General features: G+C 49.5%; 1 protein-coding gene across 1 annotated transcript; it reads left to right on the top strand.

Moving 5' to 3' along the window:
- Positions 1-391: 391 nt before the first annotated feature.
- On the top strand, positions 392-12,147 carry NCL (nucleolin). Its single transcript, XM_063306299.1, has 15 exons — positions 392-598; positions 3,349-3,459; positions 4,016-4,265; positions 4,584-4,712; positions 5,280-5,465; positions 5,719-5,805; positions 6,218-6,347; positions 7,815-7,951; positions 8,456-8,579; positions 9,296-9,447; positions 9,872-9,998; positions 10,092-10,243; positions 10,341-10,467; positions 11,366-11,586; positions 11,684-12,147. Exons 1-15 carry the CDS (start codon positions 392-394, stop codon positions 11,770-11,772), a joined length of 2,229 nt encoding a protein of 742 aa, XP_063162369.1. The 3' UTR covers positions 11,773-12,147.
- Positions 12,148-12,800: the final 653 nt, after the last annotated feature.

Genomic DNA, 12,800 nt, shown 5'->3' with positions numbered 1-12,800 from the left:
GACATAAAGATCCTCAGTCGGGAAGCCAAACTTTCCGGTCTCTCCTTCACACCAAGAATTGGACGACTCTCGAACCGAATTGCCTTCGGACGCGGACCGCGTTCTCACGGACCCCAACTCAGCCCACCACGTTTCGGCGAAGAGCAGCTGCGCGTGCGACACGGCTCAACCCAGCGCCACGTGCAGCCCAACTTCCTTCACACACACCCCACTTCCGCCCTGGAGAGCACACCTATCACAGAGCCCAGGCTCTCCAACTCGGCCTTTCCATTGGCTACGTCTCCTCCACCCGCCCCTGAAAGAGGCGCGGTTCCTGATAGGATGAGGCGGGGACGGCGGTCATTCGCTAGATGTGTCCTGTTCGGGAGAGCTCGAACAGCGGCCGTCCATCATGGAGAGTGGGCGGGGCGTACGAGCGCGCGGGCCCCGATTGGCCACAGGCACCGCGCGGGGCGGGGGAAAGAGCGAAGCGATCCCTCAGCCTCCCTCTTTTCGGTTTAGGCGGAGACTCGAGCCAGGCGTTAGGAGCGTGCAGTGGTTCTTCTCAGCAGCTCAACATCCGGACAATTCCGCCGCCATTATGGTGAAGCTCGCTAAGGTGAGACCAGCGGCCTAGGCTGGGAGGATGGCGGCGGCGGCTTCAAAACCAGGCTAGTGAGGGGGGACGGGGGGGCAGCTCCGGCGGCTTTGCGTGCGTGGCGGTTTCTAGGCCTCCCGCAGGTAATCCGTGAAGAAAGCAGCGGAGAGGACGATAATTAAAAGCGGTTTTAAGTCCCCCCTTCTCCCTCTTCCCCCTGGTCCTTTCCTCGCGGTTGGAAGCGCTTCTCGGGCGCCCACACGCGCTCGGCGGTGGAACGTTCGGCGGTTTCTAGCCGCCCCTCCGTCACCGGAGTGGGGTTGAGGGGGAGAGAGCGCGCGCGCGCGCGTTGAGGAGAGTTTCTAGGCGCCCAGCCTGCCTCACGGCGCCCGACGTCGCGCCTTTGCGCGCGCGCAGAAGGCGCCCTTCCTGGGCGCGAGTTTTTTTCGCTCGCTCGCGCGCGCCGCTCCCACCACGTGACACCCCCTCCTTCCGACCGTGCGGGGGACCACGTGAAAGGGGAGGAAGCGGGAGCCGCGCGCCGCGTTTCCTCCGGGGCTCCACGTGGTGCCTCGCGCCGGGCCTCGCTGCCTTGCCAGGCTCGGATCGCCACCGCGGCGCCGGATCGGCGTCGGGGCCCCCGGCCTGCCCTTGCTCTGCTCGCTTGCGGTGCTTCCTGGCAGCCTCGGACTGCTGGCCACGAGGCCGAGAGAGGGAGGTTCGCCGGGCCCAGCGTGACCCCACGTTCTCCCGCCTGCTGGGTGTCCAAGACGGGCTGCCCAGCGGGCACACACGCTTGCCCTAGCCCTAAGTAAGCTCAAAGAGGGCATGGATGGATGCCTGGGCTTGCCCAGGATTCCCTGACCGCTGCCTGGTCTGGAACTGGGAAGGGGCTTTTTCATAGCCCTGATCCGAAATGGCTTTTCTGGGGGTTGGGCAGGGCTTTCTGCGTGCAAAGCATGTGCTCTGCCACAAACTGGGGGCAGGGGGGTTGAAAGGAGACCGCTCCCGGGGCGGTTATTCCTTAGCAACCCCCATATCTACATGGGGATCTACATAGGGGAATAGATCTACATGGGGATGGTTGCTGTAGACCACTCCTCCCACACTTGGACTGTTTTAGATTCTTCACCACCCGGATTCTTTTCTTTTTTAACCTTTATTTATATTATTTATTATTGTATTTTTATACTGTCTATTTTATGGTGGTGGTTTTTAATCAATTGTTGTAAACCGCCCAGAGTCCCCCGATGGGAGGAGATGGGCAGGGACAGATTAGATAAATAAATAAATAAATATGACATAGATTCGACTTTTGCTTGACAGAAGCTACCTCGTGTGTCCTTAGCAGAGTTCTGTTCACTTGAATGACATTTTCTTTCTTTATATTGGTATGTGTGCTTTTCAAAATTTGCATCACTGTGCACCATCCAAGTCTGGGACTTGGAGATTTCAGCATGTCTGGATAGCAAAATGAGACACAGAGAAACGGATTTGTTTAAATACAGATGAACTGTAAACCAATTGAAAGCTCTATTGACCTTACTAGAAGAGCTAAGTGTATGCTTCAGATTATATATTTTTTTTAGATAGGTGCAAGAACAAACAGAAGCAGGTGTGGGGTGCTTAATATTTGAATGCCCATCTCTTTGCAGTGTGGTCCTGAAAGAGGGTGGCTGAATGTGGTTGTTTCAATAAGTATTCTTTTCAGAAGGTTCCTTTTAAAAAGAAAAAACGTTAAGAGACTGGAAACATAGGACTGGCCACTGGTGAAATTAGTTTTGTTTGTCCCCAAGGAAAGTGAAATACAGTAAGAATGTGCAGAACATTTCATTTTGAACCATTTCAGGTGTGAAACCATGCAAAAATCCTATTTCTAGCATGAGAAATATGTTTTGAGCATTTTGGATTTATACTTCGAAATGGAATATCTCCTGAAGTTTCATTCTGAAACGGTTTTGAAATTAAACTCTTTTTCACACTTCTGCAATGCAGCATTTTTGTTCACAACCAGAATTCACAATCTAGTTCTTTCTAATCTTTCTACCTTAGCCGGTTGATACAATTTCTGCAAGATAGATAACACAGCCATTTGTCACTAATGCTACGAAGCACTTAATGTGATTGAAAGCAGGAAGGAGTATGAGTGCTTTAGATTTCAAGGATGAGATAACCCAGCAACTTCAAATCTTGAAGTATCCTTGAAGATGGTATGAGAAATAAGACACCCCTGCTTTTGAAAACTACGTGATCGTTGCAGAGTGAAATTTTGGTGGCAGGCTCATTTACCAATTAAATTCATTTCCAGTTTCTAATATTTACAAATAATATATGAAAGTGCAGCGCATATACAGGCAGTCCTTGCTTACTGGCTGCTGATTTGGTGACTGTTCAAAGTTAAGACAGTGCTGAAAAAGGAGATTTATGGCTAGTCCCCAAAATTGTCACCATTGCAACATTCTGCGGTCACATGATCACGATTTGCAACCTCATAGCCGGCTTCTGACAAGCAGAGTCAATGGGGAAGCTGCAAAATCGCATTTGTGTGTTGCGCTTGACAGCCATGGGTGGTTCACTTAATGGCCGCAGCAGGAACTGGCAGCTATGTTGGCACAGACATGTGGCGTTTCACTTAACGTCCGCATTGCTTGGCAATGGAGTTGCCAGTCCCATTGTGGTCGGTAAGTGAGGACTACCTGTAATAGTCATCAAGCTGTAAATATTCTAGATGGTGAGGAAAATGAAGTCCTCAAATGGCTTTTGTTTTTCAGAATGTTAAAAATCAGCCTAAACAGAAGAAAATGACTACCCTTCCTCCAAAGGAGATTGATGACAGTGATGAAGAAGATTCATCAGAAGAGGAGGAGAGCAGTGAGGAAGAGGTGAGACCCAATGTCGTGTGGCGGTGAAGGTGCTGGACCAGGAGCAGGGAGGTCCAGGTTCTAGTCCAGCCTCAGCCATGGAGTTAATGGAGAGACTTTGAGCTGCTTGTTGTCTCTCCGCTCAACCTTCTGGACAAGGCGGGCTGTTGTTGTTGTTGTGACTCAGAATAAGAGGGGGTGCTCTGCAGACAGCCTTGAGCTTGGCCTGAGGCCCGCTTCATGTCACGTTCTCGGCACGGTTGCCATTGGAATAAAGAGCCGTCCCTGCTTCCTTGTGCCTCACCCCCGGCAGCCTGAATACGCTCAGCTGCACTCGCAAAATCTGATAGAGGTGCAAATGAAAGCATTCGATTTATGTGGGCAGCAGCCATTTCCCACGTGGAATGTTTGCTGCCCACTGCCTTTTTCCTGTGGTGGTGGCCCTGCTGGGTCGTACTCACCTTTTTGACATAAAATAATTACTGAAAGTATTTCACGGGTGAGTTTTAGTCCCTGCTTTGCCCACATTGGGGGCTGCCAGATAGCACTGCCTATTTTAACGTGTTTCTTCCTGCAGATGATTGCTCCTAAGAAAGCAGCCACCCCAGCAAAAGGAGCTGCAGTTACTCCCAACAAAAAGACGGCGACTCCTGCGAAGAAGACCGTGGCCACTCCAGCGAAGAAGGCAGCTGCTCCTCCATTGAAGAAGACCCCCATCTCTGCCAAAGGAGCAAAGAATGGCAAGAACGCCAAGAAGGAGGAAAGCGAGGAGGAAGAAGAGGAGGAGGATGAAGAGGAGGAGGACGATGAAGACGATAGTGAGGAAGGTGAATTGGGTGGGGTGAACAGAAGAGTCCTGCTGTAAATGTTTCGGTGTTCTGCCATATCCAGAGCCCACTGGAGTTGGGCGGCCAATAATTTTATCTAAATATATGATAATGCCAGTATTCCTTACATTTGGCAGCCAAAACTACGAGCTACATCTCCTGGAAAAGGTTTTCCCCACTATAATAATAGTTGGTCTTTGTGGGGATCGCCTATTTTTCCTTAATCCTTCTTTTTTCAGAAGGGGGATCGATTTATTAAATGTAGGATTTTCAGTCTTGGTTGACTAAGAGCTAAGCTCAGTAAACTGCTTGCTGCAGATGAATCTGAGGAGGAGCCTGCTGTGCCCGTGAAGAAACGAGGAGTCCAGGCACCTCAGAAGAAGCCGGTAGCCCTGACAGTTGCCAAGCAGGAGTCTGAGGAGGAAGAGGAGGATAGCGAGGACGACGGTAGGTCTCATAAAGAGAAGTGCAGCTCCCCGAGCCTGAACCTTGCCAAGAAGTGCTAGCCAGAAGAGGCACAGTGGGCTCTGCAGGGGCAAAGAAGCCTTTGCTCCTTCCCTCTGCAGCGACCTCAGGCATAGCTGAATTGGGCCTGACAGTGGGGAGAGCAGTTAAGCTGAGAGAGGTTGGGGGGGCATTACTGTGCAAAGGGAAAGTGGCACGGGGAAATGCCAACACAGCTGATGAGTTTTGGGACTTAATACTGACCTTGTGATGTCTCCGATACGAACTGATGTGTTGACTAAGTCAGATTGCAGAAGAGCGGCTCTTGGCGTTTCTTTAAGTGGTCCGGGCTGAGCCCACTTGTGTGATGCCAGCAGATGACGCTGCGTTGTTCTGCCCCTCTCTCTACGCTGACCAGGACCGGTGGGGCGTCCCTGGGAGGAGAGGGGTGTTGGCTCATGCAAAAGATGCCAGAGTGATGAAGAGGAAATCGTTCTTGGGGGTCTGTCTTGGCTCAGCACCTGCGGATTGTAGGGGTTTCTCAGAAAGGCTCTTCTGCTTTGGCTTCAGAGTCGGAAGACGAACCCATGGAAACCACTCCAGCCAAGGGGAAGAAAGTGGTGCTAGCAAAGGTGGCCCCAGCAAAAGCGGCAAAGGAAGACTCTGAGGAAGAAGCTGAAGACTCTGAGGAGGAGGAGGAGGACGACGAGGAAGAGGAAGGGGATGAAGAGGAGGAGGAGGAGGACGACGACGAGGGTGAGTTGACCTGTTCAGCTGCTTCTGTGTTGTGTACAGGATCAGCCGGTGCCTTTCACCGTTGGCCCTAAAGCTGGAAATGATGATTTCTCGCTGAACTGATGTGGTCCAAATCACACATGAACCCTTCTAAAGATAGTCAAGTCCTGATCCAGCACTCCCTTTTGGCACTCTGTCTCCTGTGCCCCCCCCCCCCATCTCTCCCTCTCTCTCTCTGATGGTTTTTTGCACATGTTTGCCATTTACTCCCCAGAAACTGTGCAAGATGTGCCTGGAAAACGAAAGAAGGAATTAGCCAAGCAAAAAGGAGCCCCAGATGCCAAGAAGAAGAAAACAGAAGGTGAACAGCCTGTGCAAGACCCACAGTGAAACTGTTAATAATTACGTCTCTCTCCAGATCCATTAACTTTGCTTCAAATGTTTCTTTCAGTCCTCCAATTCTTGACATCCCTCAAACTTTCAAAACGTGTGACAGGATATTCTAGGTTCAGAGATAAGGGGTGAAGCCTAGTCCCAACCATTAGGTCCTTGCTATTCTGCCCCCAGTATGTGAATTATTGTCCCTTGGAGGATAATAGTTCTGCATTGCTATCCTCCCTGAATGTACAAATACACCATCAAGAGGGAGAAGAAAGGCCAAAATAGAAAGGGGCTGTGAAACTGAAAGACACTAATATCCTTCCATAAGGGCTTCCAGCTAATACAGTCTTTCCTGAGGGTTATTTACACGATTTCTTACCTTCCCTTTGTAGAGTCTGCCTTCTCTCTCTTCATGAGTAATCTCAATGCAAACAAGAACTTTGAAGAACTGAAGGCTGCCATCAGAGATTTCTTTGGCAAAAAGGATCTTCAAGTCCAAGAAATCAGAATTGGCAACTCAAAGTAAGAACTTAACCAAGTATTGGGGAAAAAACAACAAAGATTTTTTTTTTAAAAAAACGTAAGAATTTCACTTTAGAGCTGCCTTCCCCAACCTGGTGGATCCTAGGGGTGTGGTGATAGCTGTCGTAGCTTGGAATTTGTATACATTCAGTTGCCACAAAGATGCTGGAGGCAGCTAATTCATTAGAAAACAAGCCTGAAAATAATCTTGGCACTTATCAAAGAGTGCAGAACCTGGCAGAATGAAATTTGACTGATAGAAAAGAGAAATGTGTTGGGTGGGGTTAGGTGTGAAAATGGACTCGGAGTTCTAGTTGGTTGCAGACTGAACATGAGTCAGTAGTACAACATGGCTGCTAAAAAAGCTAATGCAGTTTAGGCTGTATCCATAAAAAGCAGCTTCCAAGTCATGGGAACTAATAGTTCAGTTATCTTCTGCAGTGGGTCAGACTCATTCTGTGCACTGTGCATAGTTCTGGGCCCCCATTACAAATCATCCCTTATAATTGGAACGTTCTGCATTTTCTCTCTCGAGTTTGTGCAGAGATTATGCCCCATTTGAAACTGGCCTAGAGTGGATGGGATGATCTGGGAATGGAGTTCTGAGCGAAGCAGCAGGCACTGAAGGAATGGGTGGCCAAGCGAGGGGGCCATCCTGGATAGGGCTGTTGCCCCACTGCGTGTGTAGAACAGAATAAACGTAGATGAATGTTGCTGCAGAAACTGCTAGTACAGTCTTGGTTTGATCGTCCTACTGGGTGTAGGAATTGGTGTGTGCACCTCATGTTCTCTTGGGTCCTGCCAACGTTCAGATTCAGGATTGTGGTTTTAAATGCTGTGAGTCTCCATTAACAATAGCACTCGGAAGGCTTCCCTGTAAGCAGAATGAAAGACCATGCACAGAGTGCACATCGACCTTTTGGCTTAACAAGCACAAGCCCTTTTTTGCAAAATCTCTGTGCCAATGGCTTGCCTTGGTTTGTTTGGCTCTTCAGGAGTATTTCTCTCTGGGTGCATTTAAAAAGGTAAAGAGGGTAACTCCAGTTGATCTGCTTGCTTAGTTTTGGGCTGTTCATTGTTGCATTCTGCACATTCTCTTGTGCCCCTTTGTGGGGATTGTGGGGTGCATTTAGAAGCGCAAGAGGTCTGCTAAGATTCAGTGCGTGTGTATGCTCTGTGTATACTCGTGTGCACTGTGGGTGCGTTTGGCTGAAAAGGGATATTTGAGCATGTGGTTCTGGCCTGTTTGCTGCTGTTTATCTGTCCCTTTAGCACTCCGAGTACCAGGACATTCCAAATGGCAAGAGCAGTGCAACCAAATACCAGGGGGGGGGGTGAGCCCTCCCAGTAGGGGCCCAGCTATCTCTTGAATGGCAGTTGGAGCTGAGAAAGCAATTGTGTGTGCGTGTCTTTAATGCTTATTTTTAGAGATAGTTAAATGCTGAAAATTCTTCCTCTGTTATGCAGGAAGTTTGGTTATGTAGATTTCTCCTCTGAAGCTGAGCTGGATAAAGCACTCAAATTAAATGGGAAAAAATTGATGGGCTTGGAAACAAAACTAGAAAAAGCAAAGAGTAAAGAGAGCCTTCGGGAGAACAAAAAAGGTGAGTAATGGTATAATTTGCATATTGTGTTCAACAGCACTTAGTTTATATAACGTACGTTTGGTGTAGTGGTCAAGGCATGAGACTAGAAACTGGGAGACCATGAATTCTAGACCCGCCTTAGGCATGAAGCCAGCCGGGTGGCCTTGGGCCAGCCACTCCCTCAGTCCCAGGAAGGAGGCAAGGGCAAGCCGCTTCCGAAAAACCTTGCCAAGGAACTGCAGGGACTTGTCTAGGAGTCAAGAACTGACTGGAAGGCGTGTGCGTGTACACACACACAGACCGTGTAAAACTAGTCAAGAAGCAAACGTCCTTATTCCAGCAACGCATTTATGAAAGCAATCCTTACTGTACATGATTAGAGTTTTTTTCCACTGGGGCTGTACATGCATGTGACAATTATTCTTAATGACCACTTTTTCCCCCCAATCTGTTGTGGTTTTGATTGCCCAGCAAAGTGGAAATGAAATGGCCTAATATTGTAATGCGTGGCTTTTCTTCCAGAGAGAGAAGCAAGAACCATTTTTGTGAAGAACCTTGCTTACAGCGTTACCCAAGATGAACTGCACGCAGCATTTGATGATGCCCTGGAGGTCAGGCTGGTGTCCAAGGACGGGAATAGTAAAGGGTATGTTACTCTAAGAAGGCCAGTGTGTTTTTATTTATTTGCAATACATTTCTGCTGCTTTCCTTTCTAAATAGTTTACAGGCTTTGGCTTTCTCTCATTGCAATCACTTCTGTTTAACAGCAGAAGTCTTTGGTATTAAATCTCCATATGGGTGTAATTATTTTTGGAACTCCTATGCCCATCCTGCTAAAGATTAATTTTGCAACCTGCTTAGTTCTGATGTGCCTTAAGAATCCTCTGGATTCTTCTTAGTTGGAAAGGGTTGGTGTTGGATGGGCCCACGTGTTCTGCTAAACTGGGGGGGATTAAGCAAGCCATAGAGGCTATTCATGCATCAGCACAAAGCATAAATCATGGTTTGCAAATTATATTAGTTGGGCTTGCATTTTTGAAATAATTTTATTGCAATTTTTAAAGAGTAATATAGAAAGAACAGTGTACAAAAACCAATAGAGGAATAATGCTATCTGACAAATTAATTATTTATGAAATTGTACCAAAAATGAACCCCAAAAAGGTCAAACGGGGGAAAAACCCTAAAAATTACTCTACTGGTTGAATTAGCTTAACGGAAGCCAGAACCAAAGGATCTGCATGGCTTACTGCTTCTCTGTGAACCTAGCCAGGGAGGTGATACATTAATCAGCTTGTTACGTGGCTTCCCAAAGAAACCTTTGATAAAAGCTGTAATGCTGTTCCCTTCCTTTTATCCCAGGATTGCCTACATTGAGTTTAAGACTGAGGCAGACGCAGAGAAAGCTTTGGAAAAGCAAGGAATGGAGATAGACGGCCGCCCCATCGTGCTCGACTACATAGGTGAAAAGAGCCAGCAGGACGGCAGGAAACCTATCAAGGGAGCACAGGCCGGTAAGAAGCCGGGGTGAATCGGCTTGGTATGACGAAAGCTGCCTTTGCCGCAGAGAGCTCCAAAACTAACCAGGCAAGGGAGCACTTTAGTTTTCATTTGCGCAGTGAAACCTCTTGGCTCAAGAAGCCCTCTCCCACTGCTGATTCACCGTACGGGTAGTCCTCCTTTAGCAACTGTTCACAGTTACAGCAGCGATGAGAAGTTGACTTTGTGAGCAGTCCTCGCATTTACAACCTTCGCAGGTCTGTAAAGCAAAGGGAAGCCAAAGTCAGATCATAAGCACAGCTTGTTTCACTTAGCGACCACTTGGCTTAACGACTGGCCGGTCCCCATTGTGGTCACTGCAGGAAGATTACCTGTATTCTTGAAGGCCGTCTCTCAGCAACGGACCGCTCTCAATTGAAAGTGTGGGTCTTTGCACAGGCGGAGAATCAAAGACGCTTGTTGTGAACAACCTCTCTTACGATGCAACGGAAGAAACCCTCCAGGAAGTTTTCGAGAAAGCGTCGGCCATCAGGATTCCACAGAACAACCAGGGGAGGCCCAAAGGGTGAGTGGGGCCGGGATGGGGCAGAGGGCAGAGCCTGGCAGCGGCTGGCACGTCCCGGCGTTCCTCTGGTGATCCCTGCTTCTCTCTGGACAGTTACGCGTTCATCGACTTCCCCACAGCTGAGGATGCAAAGGAAGCCATGAACTCCTGCAACAACACCGAGATCGAAGGCCGCACAATCAGACTAGAATTCAGCACCTCGGGGGGACAGAACAGGAACACAAGCGCTAAAGGAGGCTTCAGTCGTGAGTAGAGATGGGCGCCCTGGCCGGGGCGTTGGCGAGGGTCCTGGACTGCCCCCTCTGCCAGCGCTGAGCCCTGGCGTTTTCTGTTGTCATTCAGAGCAAAGCAAAACCCTGTTTGTCAAGGGGCTGTCGGAGGAAACGACCGAAGAGACGTTGAGGGAGTCGTTTGAAAGCTGCATCGGGGCACGGATAGTGACTGACAGGGACACCGGCTCCTCCAAAGGGTAGGTGCCACGGGAGGTGCTAGGCCTGCCGGTGGAGGTGCCGCAAGCGTAACTACTTGAGCTCAGGCAAAAGGCATTTTCAGTATGAAGAATGTTGTCTGTGTGTGTGATTTATATAAAATTTAGCGTAAAAAATTCAGCCGTTTCTAGTATAAAGCAGAAGTCTCTTGCCTTCTCAATGAGCTCCTCCCTGCTGTACGTTCAGTGGCAGGCCACGGATTCGCACGAGAAGAAGAGCAAACCTACAGCACTGATCCTGAGTGCCTCCAGCACCTTTGGACGAGTAACTGTCTTTGCTGTGGGACAGCTTTGCACACGGCCTCTCGCAAATCCTAGCTTGCCAGGAATTCCCAGAGACAGATGTGGCGATAGTTGAGCTCAGGCGGGCCGTCTGCAGGGCCGCAAAGGGTCGGCCATCGGCTGCTGCCTTGGCTGGCCGACCCTTAAGGCGGGGGAGCAGTTCCCGGTATTGCCTGGGGTCTTCTCTGGGTGGGCAGCTTGCAGTCCTCTGCTGGCTAACTGTGCCCCTGAGCCAGATTTCCAAGGGACTCTGGAGGATGTGGGTCTCCTGCCGGAGCGAGCCAAGAATTCCTGAGCGGGAGAGGAGGACGGGGCCCACCTCCCCTTGGGTTCGGCTCCAGCCCTCCCTGCCGGAGCCCTCGCCAATCGCTTTTACAGCGATGCCAAACTGGGGAGAGGGTGGTTTTGTGTCCCTGCTCCCACCCTGCGTTCCAGAGGAAACGTGTTCTTCACAGTGCCAGTCGGTTTGCCTGGTTTGCCTTTGTGGTCCCGGCCTTTTGAAGCAAGCGTGCCACACTTGAGCAGGGCGAGAGGAGCACCTTGTCTCTCGCCTCTCCGTGGAATCTCTTTCCTGCCGTAACCGCAGGCGCTCTTTCAGATTCGGCTTTGTGGACTTCAGTTCCCCGGAAGACGCCAAGGCAGCCAAAGAAGCCATGGAGGACGGAGAGATTGACGGCAACAAAGTGACCCTTGACTTTGCCAAGCCCAAAGGCGGCATGCCTCGTGGGGGCGGCGGCGGAGGCTTTGGCCGGGGCGGCAGAGGCGGGCGTGGCGGCCGGGGCGGCTTCGGTGGCCGGGGCGGAGGCAGAGGGTTCGGAGGTGAGTGTTCCTGCGCCTGGCTGAGTCGTGTGTGCCCAGCAGCTTTGGGGATTGCCCCTCTCTAACGCCCTCTTCCACACTCCCTTCCTCGTTCCAGGCAGAGGCGGCGGCGGCGGCTTCCGGGGTGGCCGAGGTGGTGGCGGTGACCACAAACCGCAAGGAAAGAAGATAAAGTTTGACGACTGAGTGGCCTGCTTTCCTTGTGCCCGAAAGGACTCTGGGGTTTTAATTCTGTCACCTCGAAATGACGGAGCCTTCTGAGGACATTCCAGACACATTGCAGTCCCCGAGGAGCTTCTCAGAAGCCTCCCTTCACCGAAGAAACAGCTGATGGATTGCCTGGCCACGCATCCTAAGAACTTTTTAAAGGCCACAAGAAATGCGGGAGTTGAGCTGTGTCCATGTATTTCCCTGAATTTATAATGTTTTACCCATGTACAAAATTAACTTCCTTACACATTTCTGTAGGCTTTTTCTTTGTTTTTTTCTTGCTGTAAAAATGCAAAATGTTTTATCATTTGTGTCTCAGCAAACTGTCTAGGACAGATTAAAGGGCCTAAATGGATTCTCGTGTTTCTCCGGTTCCTGATGCTGGGAAGCAGTTGAGTTGGGGCATGGGTGCCCCGTGCTTGTACAATTTCAGCTCAGCATCTTGAGCGAAGTCAGACGGCTTTTCAAACGAACTGGTGTGGTGCAATCACGGCAGAGAGATAGCAGATTTACTCAGGCAAACACTTGGTTTTATCTTTTCTAGTTGCATATAGCCAGAGAAAAGCAGGTAAGAAATTGGTAGTACCTTGTAATGCCTCCGTCCTTTCAGTTAATTTACTTTTTGTGCCTTTGAGATAGTCTTGACTCCCAGCGATAACACAGACGAGTCCCTGCTTTTAAGTCATGTTTTGTGCCATGTGGATTAATCTATGTTAAGTGTATCCTGAATCTTCCACCAGCTTCTAATATTAAGAGGCAGGAAGTTTACCCCTACTGTGAATCCTACGTGCCTTTAGCTTTATTACCTCCTTTCCTTCTCTCCCACCTTTAATGCATTTTTTTTTCCTAAAACTCAAAATGTTAACAGGAACTGGAATTCAAAAACAGCTTTCCTTGGCTTCATGTTTTGAATCTTGTTACCATACCACACACACCTTGGGTGTAAGCAGGGTGTAATGGTTGCCTAATCCCAAATACTCAGTCTCACAAGCTCGGGCTTAAAG

This window comes from Candoia aspera, chromosome 6 (assembly GCF_035149785.1).
Source record: "Candoia aspera isolate rCanAsp1 chromosome 6, rCanAsp1.hap2, whole genome shotgun sequence".
NCBI classification, from domain to species: domain Eukaryota; kingdom Metazoa; phylum Chordata; class Lepidosauria; order Squamata; family Boidae; genus Candoia; species Candoia aspera.
Note: the sequence above shows the minus strand (reverse complement) of the source record. Positions and strands in the feature narration are given on the sequence as shown.